At 60.7% G+C, this 18,532-nt stretch overlaps 1 protein-coding gene across 2 annotated transcripts in view; it reads left to right on the top strand.

Annotated features, from left to right (window-relative positions):
• Positions 1 to 18,532, top strand: part of BSN (bassoon presynaptic cytomatrix protein) — a 95,457-nt gene that overhangs the window by 71,041 nt on the left and 5,884 nt on the right. For both annotated transcript variants that reach the window (XM_045496851.1, XM_045496853.1), the window contains 8 exons: positions 3,623 to 4,069; positions 4,470 to 11,117; positions 13,426 to 15,502; positions 15,791 to 16,587; positions 16,721 to 16,820; positions 17,362 to 17,493; positions 17,750 to 17,804; positions 18,158 to 18,250. In XM_045496851.1, coding sequence (XP_045352807.1) covers positions 3,623 to 4,069; positions 4,470 to 11,117; positions 13,426 to 15,502; positions 15,791 to 16,587; positions 16,721 to 16,820; positions 17,362 to 17,493; positions 17,750 to 17,790 — 10,242 coding nt within the window. In that variant the 3' untranslated portion in view covers positions 17,791 to 17,804; positions 18,158 to 18,250. The remainder of the gene's footprint in view (positions 1 to 3,622; positions 4,070 to 4,469; positions 11,118 to 13,425; positions 15,503 to 15,790; positions 16,588 to 16,720; positions 16,821 to 17,361; positions 17,494 to 17,749; positions 17,805 to 18,157; positions 18,251 to 18,532) is intronic.

The following is an 18,532-nucleotide window of genomic DNA, read 5'->3' on the forward strand; positions in this document are numbered from 1 at the left end:
GATTGTGTTCTGCAGGGTCATTCAGACAATGGCAGGCAGTGCAAGAAGGATGCCCAACATGCATTGCAGCCTCACTGGGCAACCTTGGCCCTTGAGGCACAGTAGCCAGTGATCCTGGAAGGCAGCAGGGCTCATCCACCCGTGGAGTACTCCACCAACTCACTTCCCCTTCTTTACCTTGACCCCATCTCCCACCATTAGGTGGTACTTACCCTGGGGCATTCCTAGCTGCCCCCAGAAAGGAACTGGACAGAGGGAGGCAAGGCAGAAGTGGTCATCAAGTGTCCCACTGTCCATTCCTAAGTCCCAGACCATCCCCTTCCCACTTGCCAAGGGGTCAGGCAAAGGGGAAGAGAAAGTAGCAGCTCCCTGGGGCTGGCTGGGGGCGGGGTTGGGAGAGTACAAGAAAGGGTGTACAGGTAAATGAATGAATGAGGGAATAAACATGGATGAGTGAATGAATGAACAAGGGGAAAAATGGAATGAATGAGCAGGGGGCGGGGTGAGGGAGGGCATGCTGTCAGGGGGCAGAGATGAGAACTGAGTGAATAAAAGGGCGCCTGGGTGGCTCAGTCAGTTAAGCCAGCTTAGATCATGATCTTATGGTTGGTGGGTTTGAACCCTGCATCAGACTCTGCTGACAGCTCAGAGCCTGGAGATTGCTTCAGATTCTGTGACTCCCTCTCTTTCTCTGCCCCTCTCCTGCTCATGCTCTGTCTCCCTCTCTTAAGAAGAAATTTTTTTTTTAATTAAAAAAAAAAAAAAAAGAACTGAGTGAATAAAGAAATCAGGACCTGTGCTCCAGCCCTCAGGCATAGAACCTCCTCATGGCCAGCCTCCTACCCCATCCCCATTCTCCAGAAACTTAGGTCTGTGCCAAGTCTCCTCAGACTCCACCCGAACAGGCCCCAGTGCCCTGCACCCTTCTCCCCGCTCCCAGAGAGCTGGCAAAGGGCCTCCAGCAGCCAGGTCCAGTGTTTATTTTTAGCGCTTACCTCACATGCCTCCCCCTGCCTGCCTTCCCTCCCTCCCTGGCCGCCTGTTATAACAGAGCCAGGAGCAAGAGGCCCAACTGGGCAGCCCGTTCTGCAGCCTGGCTGTCTCTATGAATAAGCGTGGGAAGGAACAAAACCCTGTGGAGCATGTGACCACAGGTGACATGCTCTGCTGAGGGCTGGGCCTCTGGGCTCAGGTAAGCAGGCTGCCACACAGGCTGGCTTTGAACACTTGGCATTAGGTCTGCCTCCTCCATCCAGAGCATCTTTCCAAGGTGCCCTTCACTGGCACTGCTTCACTGGGACTATTGCTTCTGGGGTGGGGTCTGCAGGCCAGAGGCAGGGGTCAGAGGTTTGCCAAGCCCCTAAGGTGAGCCAGGGCAGGTGATCTGACCTCGAGAGGCCTAAGCTGGAATGGCTGTGTGCAGGGTCCCAAAGTGGAGCCAGAACAGTGTTGCCATAGGCCAGCCCCCGGTCTGGGCCCAGATCCTAACCCCATCATGCTGATCCTGGGGGGCTTTTCTCATTTCCAGAACTCTCTTGGCCTCCCTACACCCCTCTTATGTCTCCAGGGTCTTTTTGTCATGTCATAATCCTCTTTGAGGTCGGGGGGGTTTCCACTGTGTCCCTAGGTGATGTTAGAGGCATTGTGGGCTCTGGGCTCAGGCTGAGCATCTGTGCTCTTCCGTGCCCCATCTCAGGGCTTGAGCTCAGCCTGCCTAGCATTCTCCCCAGGCACCTCTAGGGGTGACTAAGCCAAGTGAGCCCAAGACCCAACAAGTAGCCAGCACCCATTGCTTCATAGGGGTTTGTGTCAGGAATGCATAGAGGACCAGATAAGGTCAAAGGGAGTTAGTCGTGGTGCTAGGGCCAGGGAACAGGGTGAGTAGATGTAGGACCTCTGAAGGGTCACCCTCCATAGCTGGGCCCCTCTGCTTAGGGGCTGTGTGTAGGATTGGGCCTCAGGGCAGAGTCAGAGCTCCAGTCTCAGCAATCTCAAGGCTCTGAGTAACAAGCCTGTGGATCGGGCCTATCCTTAACACACACCAAGGGCCTGCCACCTGCCTGGTCTGGCCTCTGCTGGTGCCCAGGGCAGAGATGTGGTATGTAGCCCTGCGGGCAGGAAACCAGGGCAGAATCATTGATATGGCATCTGCCATGGTGGCCTGAGGATACCAGGCTGAGGGCAGGCACTCTGGGGGTACTGTGGGAGTACAGATCCAAGGATCTGCCACATGTGCTAGGGTCTGACATGGGCACAGGGCAGTGTGTGAAGTAAGGGTGCTGAGGCTGCCAGCCCACTTTAGGCTGGCGACGGCCACAGGCTACCTCCTTGCCCTGTCTTCTGGCTCTGTGATCCTGTGGTTCTGGGTCTTGTGGTTCTCCTAATGGCCCATCCTAGTGGCCAAGCTGCTAGTGGGAGTCTGAGTGTCTGGGCACCTGAGAGGACCAGCAGCAGGAGGGTCAGAGTACCAAGGCTCTTCCCCCTCCTCCAGGGTGAGAGCAGACATAAGTGTGTGGTTATCCTCTTTTCCGCCTCACTCTGTGGGCCAGGGTGGGGCTTCCAGTCTTGCCAAGGAAGAGCCCTGACTCTGGAGGAAGTTCCTGGGAGACACGCCCCTGTCAGCCTCTGACCTGCTGCAGGAATCACCCATGCAGGGCCTGGGATGTTCAGACCTCACTCCTGTGCAGACAGCTGGAGCTGGGGAAGTAGACTTGGTTTCTGGTGTTCTAGGAACTTTGCCACTGATATCCACGTCATACTTGGATGACCAGTTTGGGGCTGTGGTCTCCAGGAAGGCTACATGCCAGCTCCTGTGTCTGTCTTAATCATGGCTGTGTCTCCAGTCCCCAGCACTGAACCTGACAGAGGGGATTACCCTGAGAGTAGTGGACTGATGATTGAGTGTTTGTTCCCCACCCAGATCTGGAGGAAGCAGGGCCCTTGGTCTAAGTGCCGGCACACACAGTCCCCATCGGAACAGTCCAGAGCCCTGGGGGCAGGAGGAGGCTTCCACCTGAGGGTCTTTGCTGGCCTTGGACAAGGTGACTTGGGCTGGGGGGTATAAGCAGAGGGGACTGCTTGGCCCCATCCTCCCAGCAGGGCTTCTTTCAGATGCCTCCCCTGGCCCCAGGAGCCTGTGGCCTCCCAGCACAGCCCTTACTTGGGAAGAGTGTGGGGAGGATGGTGTCTGAGGCCTGAGGGCTAGGAGGCCAGGGAGGAGCTGGGCACCTAGGAGGCGCTCCCTGTCTGAGGCTACTCCTGGTTTGCATGGGCTCTGGACTGATGGACTCCACACCAACTCCCCCTCTTCTCCAGACTCATGTGCTACCTGTAGCCTCCCCTCCCCTGCAGGTCTCCTCCTTTTCTTGCCAGGTGAAAAAGCTCTCTACAGGGTAAAGAAGAGATCCTTCTTTTTGGTTTATCATTTGAACTCTGAAGGATGGGGAAGTCTGTCATTTGGGGGCAACAAATCTATTAGTCATTTTCTCCTTGTGCCTTTGGGGTCATGCTTTAGAAAACTTTCTCCTGCTTACACTTACAGAAATAGTCATAGAAATACTCTTTGAGTACTTCAGTGTCTTTGTGATTTTCATCAACCCCCTCCCCTCCCATTTCCTTACAGAAAACCGAGTGGCTCTGTCTCAACTGCCAAACTAAGCGGCTACTAGAGGGCAGCCTGGGAGAGCCGACCCCCCTGCCGCTGCCCACCTCACAGCAGCCCCCCTCGGGGGCCCCTCTCCGTGCAGCTGGAGCAGCCCCTCTGAAGCAGAAAGGGCCACAGGGGCTGGGCCAGCCATCGGGCCCCCTGCCTGCCAAGGCCAGTCCCCTGCCCACCAAGGCCAGCCCCCAGGCCAAGCCCCTCAAGGCTTCTGAACCTAGCAGGACCCTGAGCAGTGCCCAGGAAAAGAAGACAGGAATCCCAGCTAAAGCCGAGCCTGGGCCGAAACCACCTCCAGAGACTACCCTGCCCCCTGGGACTCCTAAAGCAAAGATGGGGACCCGGAGGACTGAACCTGCCACGCCTGTCGTCAAGGCTGTTCCAGAAGCCCCCAAGGGTGGGGAGGCAGAGGTCAGTCCCATTCACTTCCCAGGGACCTTAGCTCTCAGGTGGGATGGTCTAGAGAAGGGCTTGGTTCCTGGAGCAGGTCCCTTGGGGCCACAGAGGTGGTAAGGGATGCCTGGATGAGACCCTAGTGGGCCTGGAGCCTATGAGTTATAGGCTGGTCTTATGTCTGGCACTTGGTTGAATGCTTGGGTGGATTTTGCTATCATTAGATCTAATAAAGCTTCTCTTTGAGAATCTAGGGCTTCTTGGGGTTTTTAAGGCCAGAGAAATGGAAGGTGGTGGGCCCTCCCCTGGGAGGTGGAGGACCCCTTCCTCAGGGCCCTGGGATTGACAGAGAGGGCTGGGCTTCTCCAGTGAGCTGTCTGCCATGGGGAGTCAGTGTCTGCTTCTCACCCTGCTGCAGGAGCTGGCAGGCAAGCCTTATTCTCAGGACCTGTCTCGGAGCCCACAGAGCCTCAGTGACACAGGCTATTCGTCCGACGGCATCTCCAGCTCCCAGAGCGAGATCACAGGCGTTGTACAGCAGGAGGTAGAGCAGCTGGACAGTGCAGGGGTGACAGGGCCTCGCCCGCCCAGCCCCTCCGAGCTCCACAAGGTGGGGAGCAGCCTGCGGCCTTCGCTGGAGGCCCAGGGCCCAGCCCCCAGGGGCGAGCAGAGCAAGCCACCCAGGAGCAGTGGTGAGGAGCAGAAACGGAGGCCCCACTCCTTGTCCATCATGCCTGAGGCCTATGACTCCGATGAGGAACTGGAGGATATCTTGGAGGAGGAGGAAGACTCTCTGGAGTGGGGGCGCCAGAGGGAGCAGCAGGACACAGCCGAGTCATCAGATGACTTTGGCAGCCAGTTGAGGCACGACTACGTGGAGGACAGCAGTGAGGGTGGCCTGTCCCCTCTCCCACCCCAGCCCCCAGCCCGGGCAGCAGAACTGACCGACGAGGAGTTCATGCGACGACAGATACTGGAGATGAGCGCCGAAGAAGACAACCTGGAAGAGGATGACGTTGCCCCCTCTGGGCATGGCCTGGCCAAACATGGCACCCAGAAGGGTGGCCCCAGGCCCCGGCCTGAGCCCAGCCAAGACCCAGCAGTGCTGCCCAAGAGACGTCTGCCGCATAACGCCACCACAGGCTACGAGGAGCTGCTCTCTGAGGGAGGCTCAGCCGAGGCCAGCGATGGCACCGGGGCCCTACAGGGGGGGCTCCGCCGCTTCAAGACCATTGAGCTTAATAGCACGGGCAGCTATGGCCATGAGCTGGACCTGGGCCAAGGTCCTGACCCCAGCCTGGAGCGGGAGCCGGAGCTGGAAATGGAGAGCCTGACAGGCTCGCCAGAGGACCGCTCCCGTGGGGAGCACTCCTCCACACTGCCTGCCTCCACACCCAGCTACACTTCGGGCACCTCTCCCACCTCCCTGTCCTCCCTGGAGGAGGACAGCGATAGCAGCCCCAGCCGCCGGCAGCGACTAGAAGAAGCAAAGCAGCAGCGCAAGGCTCGGCACCGCTCACATGGGCCCCTGCTGCCCACCATTGAGGACTCCTCGGAGGAGGAGGAGCTGCGGGAGGAGGAGGAGCTGCTACGGGAGCAGGAGAAGATGCGGGAGGTGGAACAGCAGCGTATCCGCAGCACGGCCCGCAAGACACGGCGAGACAAGGAAGAACTGCGGGCCCAGCGGCGGCGCGAGCGCTCCAAGACCCCCCCGAGCAACCTGTCCCCCATCGAGGATGCCTCCCCGACTGAGGAGCTGAGGCAGGCAGCTGAGATGGAGGAGCTCCATCGCTCCTCCTGCTCCGAGTACTCGCCCTCCCCTTCCCTTGACTCGGAGGCTGAAGCCCTGGATGGCGGCCCCACCCGGCTCTACAAGTCAGGCAGTGAGTACAACCTGCCCACCTTCATGTCCCTCTACTCGCCAACTGAGACGCCCTCAGGCAGCTCCACCACTCCCAGCTCCAGCCGGCCCCTGAAGAGCGCAGAGGAGGCCTATGAGGAGATGATGCGCAAGGCCGAGCTGCTCCAGCGGCAACAGGGCCAGGTGGCAGGTGGCCCTTCTCAGCCCACTGGTACCCGGAGCCAGGGTGCCTTTGAGTACCAGGACACCCCCGACCAGGACTATGGCAGGGCTGCACAGCCTGCCCCTGAGGGCACACCGGCCAGCCTGGGGACAGCCGTGTATGAGGAGATCCTTCAGACATCACAGAGCATTGCCCGCATGCGGCAGGCCTCCTCCCGGGACTTGGCCTTTGCGGAGGACAAGAAGAAGGAGAAGCAGTTTCTGAATGCCGACAGTGCATACATGGACCCAATGAAGCAAAATGGCGGCCCACTCACCCCTGGTACCAGTCCCACCCAGCTGGCTGCCCCTGTGTCCTTCTCCACCTCCACCTCCTCAGATAGCAGTGGTGGCCGAGTCATTCCTGATGTCCGTGTTACTCAGCATTTTGCAAAGGAGCCTCAGGACCCCCTCAAGCTTCACAGCTCTCCTGCCTCCCCCAGCTCTGCCTCCAAGGAGGTAGGCATATCCTTTTCCCAGGGCCCTGGCACCCCAGCCACCACAGCTGTGGCTCCTTGTCCAGCCAGCCTGTCACGAGGTTATATGACTCCAACCTCCCCAGCAGGCTCTGAGCGCAGCCCTTCACCGTCTGCCGTAGGCCACAGCTATGGACAGAGCCCAGCCACTGCGAACTATGGGTCCCAAACTGAGGAGATACCCCAGGCCCTCAGTGGCACCACTGCCAGTGGACGGGCTGCCAGAGACAAGCCCCTGAGTGTGAGTGATGGCGAGAGCGGCCCCCACAAGGCCTCCCGGGGGTATTCCTACTTCGCAGGCTCCAGCCCACCTCTCTCTCCATCTTCTCCTTCAGAGAGTCCCACATTCTCCCCTGGCAAGCTGGGCCCAAGGGCCACAGCCGAGTTCTCTACACAGACGCCAAGCCCGACCCCTGCCTCGGACATGCCTCGGAGCCCTGGTGCCCCGACCCCAACACCCATGGTGGCTCAGGGCACACAAACGCCACACCGGCCCAGCACACCTCGCCTGGTGTGGCAGCAGCCCTCTCAGGAGGCCCCTTTCATGGTCATCACTCTGGCATCAGATGCCTCCAGCCAGACCAGGATGGTACATGCCAGTGCCTCCACCTCCCCAGTGTGTTCGCCCACTGACACCCAGCCCACCACCCACAGCTATAGCCAGACAACACCTCCGAGTATGTCCCAGCTGCCCCCAGAGCCACCTGGGCCACCTGGCTTCCCGCGGGCACCCAGTGCTGGCGCGGATGGGCCCTTGGCAGTCTATGGCTGGGGCGCCCTCCCTGCTGAGAACATCTCCCTGTGCCGGATCTCCTCTGTCCCTGGAACGTCTAGGGTGGAGCCAGGCCCTAGGCCTCCAGGCAGTGCCGTGGTAGACCTTCGCACAGCTGTCAAGCCTACTCCTATCATCCTTACTGACCAGGGCATGGACCTGACCTCTCTTGCCGTGGAAGCGAGGAAGTACGGCCTTGCCCTGGATCCAATCCCAGGACGGCAGTCGACTGCTGTGCAGCCTTTGGTCATCAACCTCAATGCCCAGGAGCAGACCCATGCCTTCCTCAGCACCGCCACCACCGTGAGCATCACCATGGCCTCATCTGTGCTCATGGCTCAGCAAAAGCAGCCTGTGGTCTATGGAGACCCCTTCCAGAGCCGGCTTGACTTTGGCCAGGGTGCGGGTAGCCCTGTGTGCCTGGCCCAGGTCAAGCAGGTAGAGCAGGCCGTCCAGACAGCCCCATACCGAGGCGGGCCCCGTGGAAGACCTAGGGAGACCAAGTTTGCCAGGTATAACCTGCCCAACCAGGTAGCACCTCTGGCCAGAAGGGACGTTTTAATCACTCAGATGGGCAGTGCCCAGAGTGTTGGCCTCAAATCAGGCCCAGTGGCAGAGCCTGGTGCCGAACCCCACCGGGCTGCCCCTGCAGAGCTGCGGTCACACGCTGCTCCAGGTGCCAGGAAGCCACACACAGTGGTGGTGCAGATGGGAGAGGGCACAGCAGGCACTGTGACCACACTGCTCCCAGAGGAACCTGCAGGTGCCCTGGACCTCACTGGGATGAGGCCTGAGAGCCAGATGGCATGCTGTGACATGGTCTACAAGTTCCCCTTTGGCAGTAGCTGCACAGGCACCTTCCACCCCACCCCCAGCGCTCCTGAGAAGAGTGTGTCAGACGTTGCCCTACCTGGCCAGAGCAGCGGCCCCTTCTACAGTCCCCGGGACCCTGAGCCTCCTGAACCCCCCACCTACCAGGCACAGGGGGTAGTGGGGCCTGGGCCCCACGAGGAGCAGAGGCCCTACCCACAGGGCCTCCATGGCAGGCTATACTCCTCCATGTCTGACACCAATTTGGCAGAGGCTAGCCTCAACTACCATGCCCACAGGATTGGGCAGCTCTTCCAGGGCCCTGGACGAGACTCAGCTGTGGATCTCAGCTCGCTGAAGCATTCCTACAGCCTGGGCTTTGTGGATGGACGCTACCTTGGGCAGGGCTTGCAGTATGGCTCGTACACAGACCTGCGTCATCCCACAGATGTTTTGACTCACCCACTTCCCATGAGGCGCTACAGTTCAGTGTCAAACATCTACTCAGACCACAGGTATGGCCCACGGGGAGATGCAGCTGGCTTCCAGGAGGCCAGTCTGGCCCAGTATAGTGCCACCACTGCCCGTGAGATCAGCCGCATGTGTGCTGCCCTCAACTCCATGGACCAGTATGGAGGGCGGCATGGCAGTGGTGGTGGTGGCCCTGACCTCATGCAGTATCAGCCCCAGCCCGGGCCTGGGCTCAGCACTCCCCAGGGTCTGGCTCCTCTCAGACCTGGCCTCCTTGGGAACCCCACCTTCCCAGAGGGCCACCCAAGTCCTGGGAACCTGGCCCAGTACAGGCCTACGGTAGGCCAGGGAACAGCAGTCAGACAGCTGCTGCCATCCACAGCCACTGTGCGTGCAGCCGACGGCATGATCTACTCAACTATCAACACTCCAATTGCTGCAACACTGCCCATAACCACCCAGCCCGCCTCAGTACTGCGGCCCATGGTGCGCCGTGGCATGTACAGGCCTTACGTGTCGGGTGGGGTCACAGCTGTGCCGCTCACCAGCCTGACACGCATGCCCGTGATTGCCCCCCGGATACCTCTTGGGCCCACAGGGCTGTACCGATATCCTGCACCAAGTAGATTCCCCGCTGCTTCCAGCATTCCACCTGCTGAGGGTCCTGTGTACCTGGGGAAACCTGCTGCTGCTAAGGCCCCAGGGGCTGGGGGCCCACCAAGGCCAGAGCTGCCAACAGGGGCAGCTCGGGAAGAGCCTCTTTCCACAGCCACCCCTGCTGCCGCCAAAGAGGCTGTAGCAGCCCCACCCCCAGCCCCAGCCCCTCTGGCCAGCCAGAAGCCGCAGGTAGATGCTGCTCCCGGGGGCGGCAGCGGGGCCCTCAGCCGGCCAGGGCTGGAGAAGGAGGAAGCTGCGCAGGAGGAGCGACAGCGGAAACAGCAGGAGCAGCTGCTGCAGCTGGAGCGGGAGCGGGTGGAGTTGGAGAAGCTGCGGCAACTGCGGCTGCAGGAGGAGCTGGAGCGGGAGCGGGTGGAGCTGCAGCGGCACCGTGAGGAAGAGCAGCTCCTGGTGCAGCGGGAGCTGCAGGAGCTGCAGACCATTAAGCACCATGTGCTGCAGCAGCAACAGGAGGAACGGCAGGCCCAGTTCGCCCTGCAGAGGGAGCAGCTGGCACAGCAACGTCTGCAGCTGGAGCAGATCCAGCAGCTGCAGCAGCAGCTGCAGCAGCAGCTAGAGGAACAGAAGCAGCGGCAGAAGACCCCCTTCCCCGTGGCCTGCGAGGCACCTGGCCGAGGGCCTCCCCCAGCTGCCACGGAGCTGGCTCAGAATGGTCAGTACTGGCCACCCCTGACCCACACAGCCTTCATCGCCGTGGCAGGGCCGGAGGGGCCTGGGCAGCCTCGGGAGCCCGGGCTGCATCGGGGCCTCCCTAGCTCTGCCTCGGACATGTCACTGCAGACAGAGGAGCCGTGGGAGGCAGGCCGCAGCGGCCTCAAGAAGCGGCACTCTATGCCTCGCCTGCGGGACGCCTACGAGCCAGAGTCGGGGCCCGAGCCCTGCGCGGTCAGGAGGATTGCAGACAGCAGCGTGCAGACAGACGAGGAGGATGGGGAGGGCCGCTACCTCCTGAGCCGGCGGCGCCGGGTGCGGCGGAGTGCGGACTGCAGCGTGCAGACTGATGACGAGGACAGTGCCGAGTGGGAGCAGCCGGTGCGCCGCCGCCGGTCCCGGCTTTCCCGCCACTCGGATTCCGGCTCCGACAGCAAGCATGATGCTGCCGCCTCATCGTCCCCTGCAACCGCTGCTGCGAGGGCCACGAGCAGCGTGGGCATCCAGACCATCAGTGACTGCTCTGTGCAGACGGAGCCTGACCAGCTGCCCAGAGTCTCTCCAGCCATCCACATCACAGCCGCTACTGACCCCAAGGTGGAGATCGTCAGGTACATCTCGGCGCCAGAGAAGACTGGACGCGGGGAGAGCCTGGCCTGCCAGACGGAGCCCGAGGGGCAGGCCCAGGGTGTGGTTGGGCCGCAGCTTGTAGGGCCAACTGCCATCAGCCCCTACCTGCCTGGCATCCAGATCGTCACCCCAGGGCCCCTCGGCAGATTCGAAAAAAAGAAGCCAGATCCCCTGGAGATTGGATACCAGGCCCAGCTGCCCCCGGAGTCCCTGTCACAGCTCGTGAGCCGCCAGCCTCCCAAGTCCCCCCAGGTCCTCTACTCACCGGTCTCACCCCTGTCCCCACACCGGCTCCTGGACACCTCCTTTGCTTCCAGTGAGAGGCTGAACAAGGCTCACGTGAGTCCCCAGAAGCACTTCACGGCTGACAGCGCTCTCCGCCAGCAGACGCTGCCTCGCCCCATGAAGACCCTGCAGCGGTCCTTGTCTGACCCTAAGCCCCTCAGCCCCACCGCCGAGGAGTCTACCAAAGAGAGGTTCTCCCTCTACCAGCACCAGGGGGGACTGGGTAGCCAGGTATGGGCACAGGGGCTGGTCCAGGGTGGGACAGGGGTCTCTGTCTAGCCTGGGGGCCCCACAGGGAGGGGTTTCTCCTGGGGTGGGGGTGGAGTCACCTCCAGCTCCAGAGGCCCAGAGGAAGGAGTTGAGGATGAGGACTGGATCTTCCTTGATGCACACCTGGTGGAGCCAGCAGCCTGGCAAGGACATCTGGGCAAATACAGACTCACACACTGGCCCCCACAGCCACCCATCCAGACACTGCTAGAAACTTCAGCCTCTCCTCAGCACTGCCTCTTCACAGCCCATATCTGGTCCAGTCCCTACCGTGCCCCGTGCCCCCCCCCCCCCCCCCCAGTCTGGGCCTCTCCCATTCCAAACCTCTACCGTGGATGTTTCCTTAGAAAATCAGTAACATAGACCTGGCTGGGCTGCTCCCTACTCCCCATCCCTGGCCTGGCTTCCATGGCCCCACAGGAAGTCCAAGCCCCTTGGCCTAGCATTCAAGGTCCATCCCAATGGGCTGCAGCATCTCTCGGTCTCATCTTGTCCCCTGTCACTATCTGGCCCTCAGTAAATCTGCTCCCTGTCTGCTCCCCTAGGCAGGGAACCCTGGAACATCAATGTGCCCTTGCCTGTGGCTTTAGTTGCCAACGATATCCTGGGACTGGGCGAGGTGGCCTGCTGTGGGCTGCCATGCAAGGGAAGATAGGAGTTGCAGGGGCCTTCTGCCAAGGATTTTGAGTGCCAGGCTAAAGAGCACGGGCTTTTCTTGTAGGCCCTTGGAGCTTCTGGAGGTTTGGGGCAGGTGAGACAGGCAAGATGGGTATTTTAGAAAGCTTCCTGGGCAGAATGTGGGTAGATAGGCTGAAGGGAAAGACTGCACAGTGGCCCTGGGGAAAGGGGTAGGAACCAGGTATGTTTTCTGGGTGTGATGCAGAGAGGAGAGGGTGAGGCCTCAAGGTGGGGTGGTGGAGGTGATGAGCTTGGGTAATGGAGAGCCCTGGGGTGTGCAGTCCAGAGAGCGTGGGGGTGGGATCAGGAGTCTAGGCTGGCAGGGAGTGCAGGCCAGAGAGGCAGGCCGTCCTGGCTCCAGGCCAGGGTGGGCACAGAAGTTCCATGGGCCGGCAGTATGGTGCCATGCCATGATGAGCCCTCAAGGTGTGCAGCCAAAATAACAAAAGATGAACAATAGAATGAGGAGTTGAAAAAGCGAAATGTATTGTTAAAGGCCCACCCATTGTTCTGAGGCTCTGGGACACACTATCATTTTCTTTGTGACAGATGGTGAGTGTGGGTGGGAGGTTTTTATGTAGTTTCTTGGCAAGGTAAAACGCAAGAAGCCCAATGTCCGGGCCTAGTGTATTTTGGGGATTTGGGTGGTCCATAAAAGCCCAGAGTCCCAGGGCACTCTGGGAAGGCTAGGAACTAGAGACAAAGGACCCAAGGTAGACCTTCCATCACCATCCAGTGATGTGGACCTTCAGGTAATGTGAACGGCAGGTGAGGAGAACTGCAGAGAGGGCAGGGTTAGGGAGTCTGGACCAGGAAGCAACACAGCCAGAGACAGGTTGGAGAGGCCCTGCAGGGTAGCTGGTAGTCTCAGAGAGTGGTGGGCCAACAGGGATGTGGAGGGAGCTGGGGGCCAGGCCAAGAGCACAGTCCAGAGAGTTTGGCAGAGGGTGGTGTAGGGCAGCTGGGAGAAGAGGGTGGACCAGGCGGCTGAGCTGCATGTCACTTAAAACAGCTGTAGGACGGGGCAGGAAAAGACCCAGAGCCTGCAGTAACTGACAGTCAGCCTATGCCCCTTCTCATGATCCTCTGGGGATCCTGGTGGGCACCCAGGGACCACTCCATTCCTGTCCATGGCCCTCTATTGCCCTGGTCCCCACCAGCTTCTAGACCTGAAACCAGAGCCAGACTGTACTGTCCTCACCTCAGGACACTCAGTGGGAGAGAGAGGGTGGCAAGCCCACTGGACATGGGCAGGGTCCTCAGGGCCACTGTATGCTAGAAGTTCTCAGAGGCAGGCTAGTCCTAGAGACCAGCACAGAGGGGCATCTGCTCCACCCCTCCCCTGCTGCCTGGAGTGCTGGGAGAGAGAAGGCCTGTAAAACGATCACAGGCCAGTGATGATGTCCACTGGGGGCGGTGGGGAGGAGGCGGCGGGCGGGGAGGCAGTCCTCAAGGCTGCCTGGTGAATCAGAGCACCAACTATATGGAGCCCAGCCTCTGCCCCAACCCAGGCCAGGGCTCTTCTACCTTTGCCCCACCAAGTCACCCACACCTTGGGTCTCAGTGCTGCCCGCCCTTCCCTCTGTCTCAGGTGTCGGCGCTGCCACCCAACGGCCTGGTCCGAAAGGTGAAGCGGACACTGCCCAGCCCCCCTCCAGAGGAGGCTCACCTGCCCCTGGCTGGCCAGGCCCCCCCACAGCTGTATGCGGCCAGCCTGCTGCAGCATGGGCTGGCGGGGCCCACCGCTGTCCCTGCCACCAAAGCCAGCCTGCTCCGGGAGCTGGACCGGGACCTGCGGCTGGTGGAGCATGAGTCCACCAAGCTGCGCAAGAAGCAAGCGGAGCTGGACGAGGAGGAGAAGGAGATCGACGCCAAGCTCAAGTACCTGGAGCTGGGTATCACACAGCGTAAAGAGTCTTTGGCCAAAGACCGGGGTGGCCGTGACTACCCGCCCTTGCGTGGTCTCGGTGAGCATCGTGACTACTTATCAGACAGCGAGCTCAACCAGCTGCGGCTCCAGGGCTGTGCCACTCCTGCCGGCCAGTATGCTGACTTCCCTGTCACTGCCCCTGCTCCTGCCACCCCCTCTGGCCCTACTGCCTTCCAACAGCCCCGATTCCCACCTCCAGCCCCACAGTACACTGCAGGCAGTGGTGGGCCAACTCAGAACGGATTCCCAGCCCATCAACCACCCACCTACCCTGGCCCCGGCACATACCCAGCACCTGCCTTTCCTCCTGGCACCAGTTACCCAGCTGAGCCTAGCCTGCCAAGCCAGCAGGCTTTCCGTCCCACAGGCCACTATACAGCCCAAACACCTATGCCAACCACACAGAGCACTCTTTTCCCAGTCCCAGCTGACAGCCGTGCCCCCCACCAGAAGCCACGCCAGACGTCACTAGCCGACTTGGAACAGAAGGTGCCCACTAACTATGAGGTGATTGCCAGCCCAGTTGTGGCCATGTCTTCAGCCCCACCTGAAACCAGCTATAGTGGCCCAGCAGTAAGCAGCAGCTATGATCAAGGCAAGGCTGCTGAGCTGCCCCGGGCCGGGGACCGTAGTGGTGTGAGCCTGAGCTCAGCCTCCACCTACCCCTCTGACTCCCACTACACCAGCCTGGAGCAGAATGTCCCTCGGAACTATGTGATGATTGATGACATCAGTGAGCTGACCAAGGATAGTATCTCCACTACCCCTGATAGCCAGCGACTAGAGCCCCTGGGGCCAAGCAGCAGCGGGCGTCCAGTGAAAGAGCCGGGAGAACCCAGCATCCTTGAGGGCACTGCATTGCCCTGCTGCTACACCAGAGGGGAGGAGGAATCTGAAGAGGACTCTTATGACCCCCGTGGGAAGAGTGGCCATCACCGGAATCTGGAGAGCAATGGCCGACCAGCCAGTGCCCACTACTACAGTGACAGCGACTACAGACATGGAACTCGAGCAGAGAAGTATGGTCCAGGTCCCATGGGGCCTAAGCATCCCTCCAAGAGCCTGGCACCAGCTGCTATCTCCTCAAAACGTAGCAAGCACCGGAAGCAGGGCATGGAACAAAAGATCTCCAAATTCTCACCTATCGAAGAGGCCAAGGATGTGGAGTCTGACCTGGCCTCCTACCCCTCCCCTGCAGTCAGCAGCAGCCTAGCCTCTCGGGGCAGGAAGTTCCAGGATGAAATCACCTATGGGCTCAAGAAGAATGTGTATGAGCAGCAGAGGTACTATGGGGTGTCCAGCCGGGACCCAGTGGAGGAAGATGACCGCATGTATGGAGGGAGTGGCCGGTCCCGGGTGGCATCTGCATATAGTGGGGAGAAACTGTCCGGCCATGACTTCAGCAGCCGGGGCAAGGGATATGAACGGGAACGGGAAGCCATGGAGAGACTCCAAAAAGCGGGCCCCAAGCCCTCGTCCCTGAGCATGGCCCATGGCCGGTCCCGGCCCCCCATGCGGAGCCAGGCCTCTGAAGAGGAGAGCCCGGTCAGCCCCTTGGGGCGGCCCCGCCCTGCCGGCGGCACCCTCCCTCCTGGGGACACCTGCCCACAGTTCTGCTCCAGCCACTCCATGCCTGACGTCCAGGAGCACGTCAAGGATGGGCCTCGGGCCCACACATATAAGCGTGAGGAGGGCTACATCCTGGATGACTCCCACTGCGTAGTTTCCGACAGCGAAGGTAATGGCAGCCAGGGGTGATTTCTGCAGCCGCTCAGCACCCGGGGGGCCTGCCCGCCCATGGGGCCCTGGGCCCTGAGATGTCCCAGGGGGGCCTGGCTTGGCGCCTCATCCAGTGGGCTGCTCCACCTGCGCCCTGGCCCTGGTTGTGGGGGGGACGGGCTGGGGGCCTAGTGTTAATTGCTTGTGGCTGTGGTGCCCACTCTCTGGTTTCCTTGCATGGCTTCAGCTGGGCCTCCCCCTGCGGCCAGCCCAGGGGTTGATGGTGTTCTGTTTTTGGTCTCTGAAGCGTATCACCTGGGCCAGGAGGAGACAGACTGGTTTGATAAGCCCCGGGATGCCCGCTCTGACCGGTTCAGGCACCACGGGGGCCATGCAGTCTCCTCCTCCTCCCAGAAGCGAGGCCCTGCCAGGCACAGCTACCACGACTACGATGAGCCCCCCGAGGAGGGCCTGTGGCCACATGATGAGGGTGGCCCGAGCCGCCACACCTCAGCCAAGGAACACCGGCACCACAGTGACCACGGGCGGCACTCAGGCCGCCACACTGGTGAGGAGCCAGGCCGGCGTGCTGCCAAACCACACACTCGGGACCTGGGCCGCCATGAGGCCCGGCCTCACCCTCAGCCCAGCCCTGCCCCGGCCATGCAGAAGAAGGGTCAGCCTGGGTACCCCAGCTCCGCTGAATATTCACAGCCATCCCGTGCTCCGTCAGCATACCATCATGCCTCTGACAGCAAGAAGGGCTCCCGGCAGGCCCACTCGGGGCCCACTGCACCACAGCCAAAGCCAGAACCCCAGCTGCAGTCACAAGGTCGGCAGGCAGCTCCTGGGCCACAGCAATCACAGCCGCCACCATCAAGGCAGACACCCTCGGCAACAGCATCACGCCAGCCACAGACGCAGCAGCAGCAGCAGCAGCAGCAGCAGCAGCAGCTACAGCCCCCTCAGCAGGCCCCAGCGCAGGCTCGGCTGCAGCAACAGGGCCAGCAAGCTACCCGGGGCCCAGCCTCTGCTGCCAGCCAGCCAGCAGGGAAGGCTCAGCCAGGCCCCCCAACAGTCACAGGCTCCCAGCCAGCAGGACCGGTAAGTAGGGCTCCAGTGCATGGATCCTACCCAGGGTGTATACTGCGGCCGCAGCTTGGACGTGCCCTTGGTTCCAGGCTGGGCAAGGGCAGAATCCACAGACAGTATCTGAGCTATGGGTTCTGTGTTGCAGCCACGGGCAGAGCAGGCAAATGGCTCTAAAGGGACAGCTAAAGCACCCCAACAGGGGAGGCCTCCTCAGGCCCAGCCACCACCAGGACCTGGACCTGCAGGTGAGCCTGTATTTTGGTGCCCTCGGCCACGGCCCAGAATTCCTGGTCTGCCCTCTCCCTACACCCATGGGCGTCCTGAGCTCCCCTGCACTGCCACCCGCACTGCTCCCTGCGAAGGTGCCCAGGGGGCTGCAGACCTTTGCAGTAGGAAACAAGCTTGGGGTTAGAATGAGCCAGTTGGGGTCACCAGCACTGGGGACTTTGGGCCCAGGCAGCTCTGGTCAGGGAACCTGAGTACAGGGCCAGGACCACAGCTTCTTACTGTCTCTTTCCTTCCCCTTCTCTCCTCCCATCTGTCTTTCCATCCTCCTCTTCTCCTTCCTTGCTTTCCTCAACTTCCCTTTTTCTGCCTGCTCCAACCCCTTTCCTTCATGTTCTCTCTCTCTCTCTCTCTCTCTCTCTCTCTCTCTCTCTGTCTCTCTCTCTTCATTTCTCTCTCCTCCCCCTCACTCTCCAACCTCACAACTGCCTGTATTCAGATTCCCTCAGGGCTGCTCTCCCACTCAAGCCTGTCTCCTGATGGTGGTTTCTTTCCCCCTAGGCATGAAGGCCGGAGCCAGGCCTGGAGGGACCCCAGGGGCTCCTGCCGGCCAGCCAGGCGCCGATGGTGAGAGTGTGCTCTCCAAAATCCTCCCTGGTGGGGCAGCAGAGCAGGCTGGCAAGCTGACAGAAGGTAGGCACTGCCCGCAGCCAGGTCCATGGTGGGCGGCAGCTCCAGGGCCCTACTCTGGCAGAGGTTACGTCTGGGAAATGATTCCAGGCTCGGTCAGCCAGACATAGGCCAGCCTGAACATCCACCTGCTGCTGCCCAGTGGCTCTCTGGGTGGTCATTGCCCCTTGGGGTGGGCTTGGCTTCACTGTGCCAAATGGCCCCAGCTAGGAAGGAGTCTAGTCCAATTTCCTGATGCCTCTCTTTTTCTTTGTCACAGCTGTCTCTGCTTTTGGCAAAAAGTTCTCCTCATTCTGGTGACCATGCCCTGCAGGGTAAGTATGGGCTGCCTGTACCCAGCCTCCCTTTGCATGGGGGGTCCTGAGGAGTCCTCTAGGAGGAGTCTGGTCTTTAGCAGTGGTGATGTGGCCAGAGCTGCAGTATTCTCTCCTGTGAGTGTGGGAGGAGGAAGAGGAAAAGGAGGAACCCAACGCATAGAGGCCTTAATGTGGGGCCAACTCCATAGGGGTCCTGGGAAAGGGAAGCTAGGGCCAACACTCCCTTGTCCTTCTCCACCACCCCTACCACCCCTCCCGGGGCTTTCACAACTTTGAACTGGCTTTAGTTTGTAGGTAGGGCCCCCTGGGATACAGCTCCTCCTCAACCTTTCTCTGTAAATGCTCCACAGGCTCTTGAAAAGACGAAAGGAGATGATATCATTGCTGTGGAAAAATCTCTGGAGTCAGAGGCCTGGGCACAGCTCTGGACTCTGCGTATAACAGTGAGTGTCAGGTCCAGGGTAGGGCGGGACAGAGGAAGGGGTGAAGGTCCAAGGCCTGGCTGACCAGACCCATGTAGCTCCTACAAATGTGAGCTGGGAGGAGGCTGGTGGACTTCCTTCAGCTGTGATGGGCCTCGCAGCTACCCGAGGGCCAGAGACCACCAAGCTGGCTGAGATGACTCAGGCAGTAACCTCAGGGAAGGACCCAGCAAAGCCAACCATCTCCCACAACTTCGGGTCTGTGTTCTGGGCACTGATTCCAAAGCCCTTTCCCTGAGGCCT

This window comes from Leopardus geoffroyi, chromosome A2 (genome assembly GCF_018350155.1).
Source record: "Leopardus geoffroyi isolate Oge1 chromosome A2, O.geoffroyi_Oge1_pat1.0, whole genome shotgun sequence".
Lineage (NCBI taxonomy): Eukaryota > Metazoa > Chordata > Mammalia > Carnivora > Felidae > Leopardus > Leopardus geoffroyi.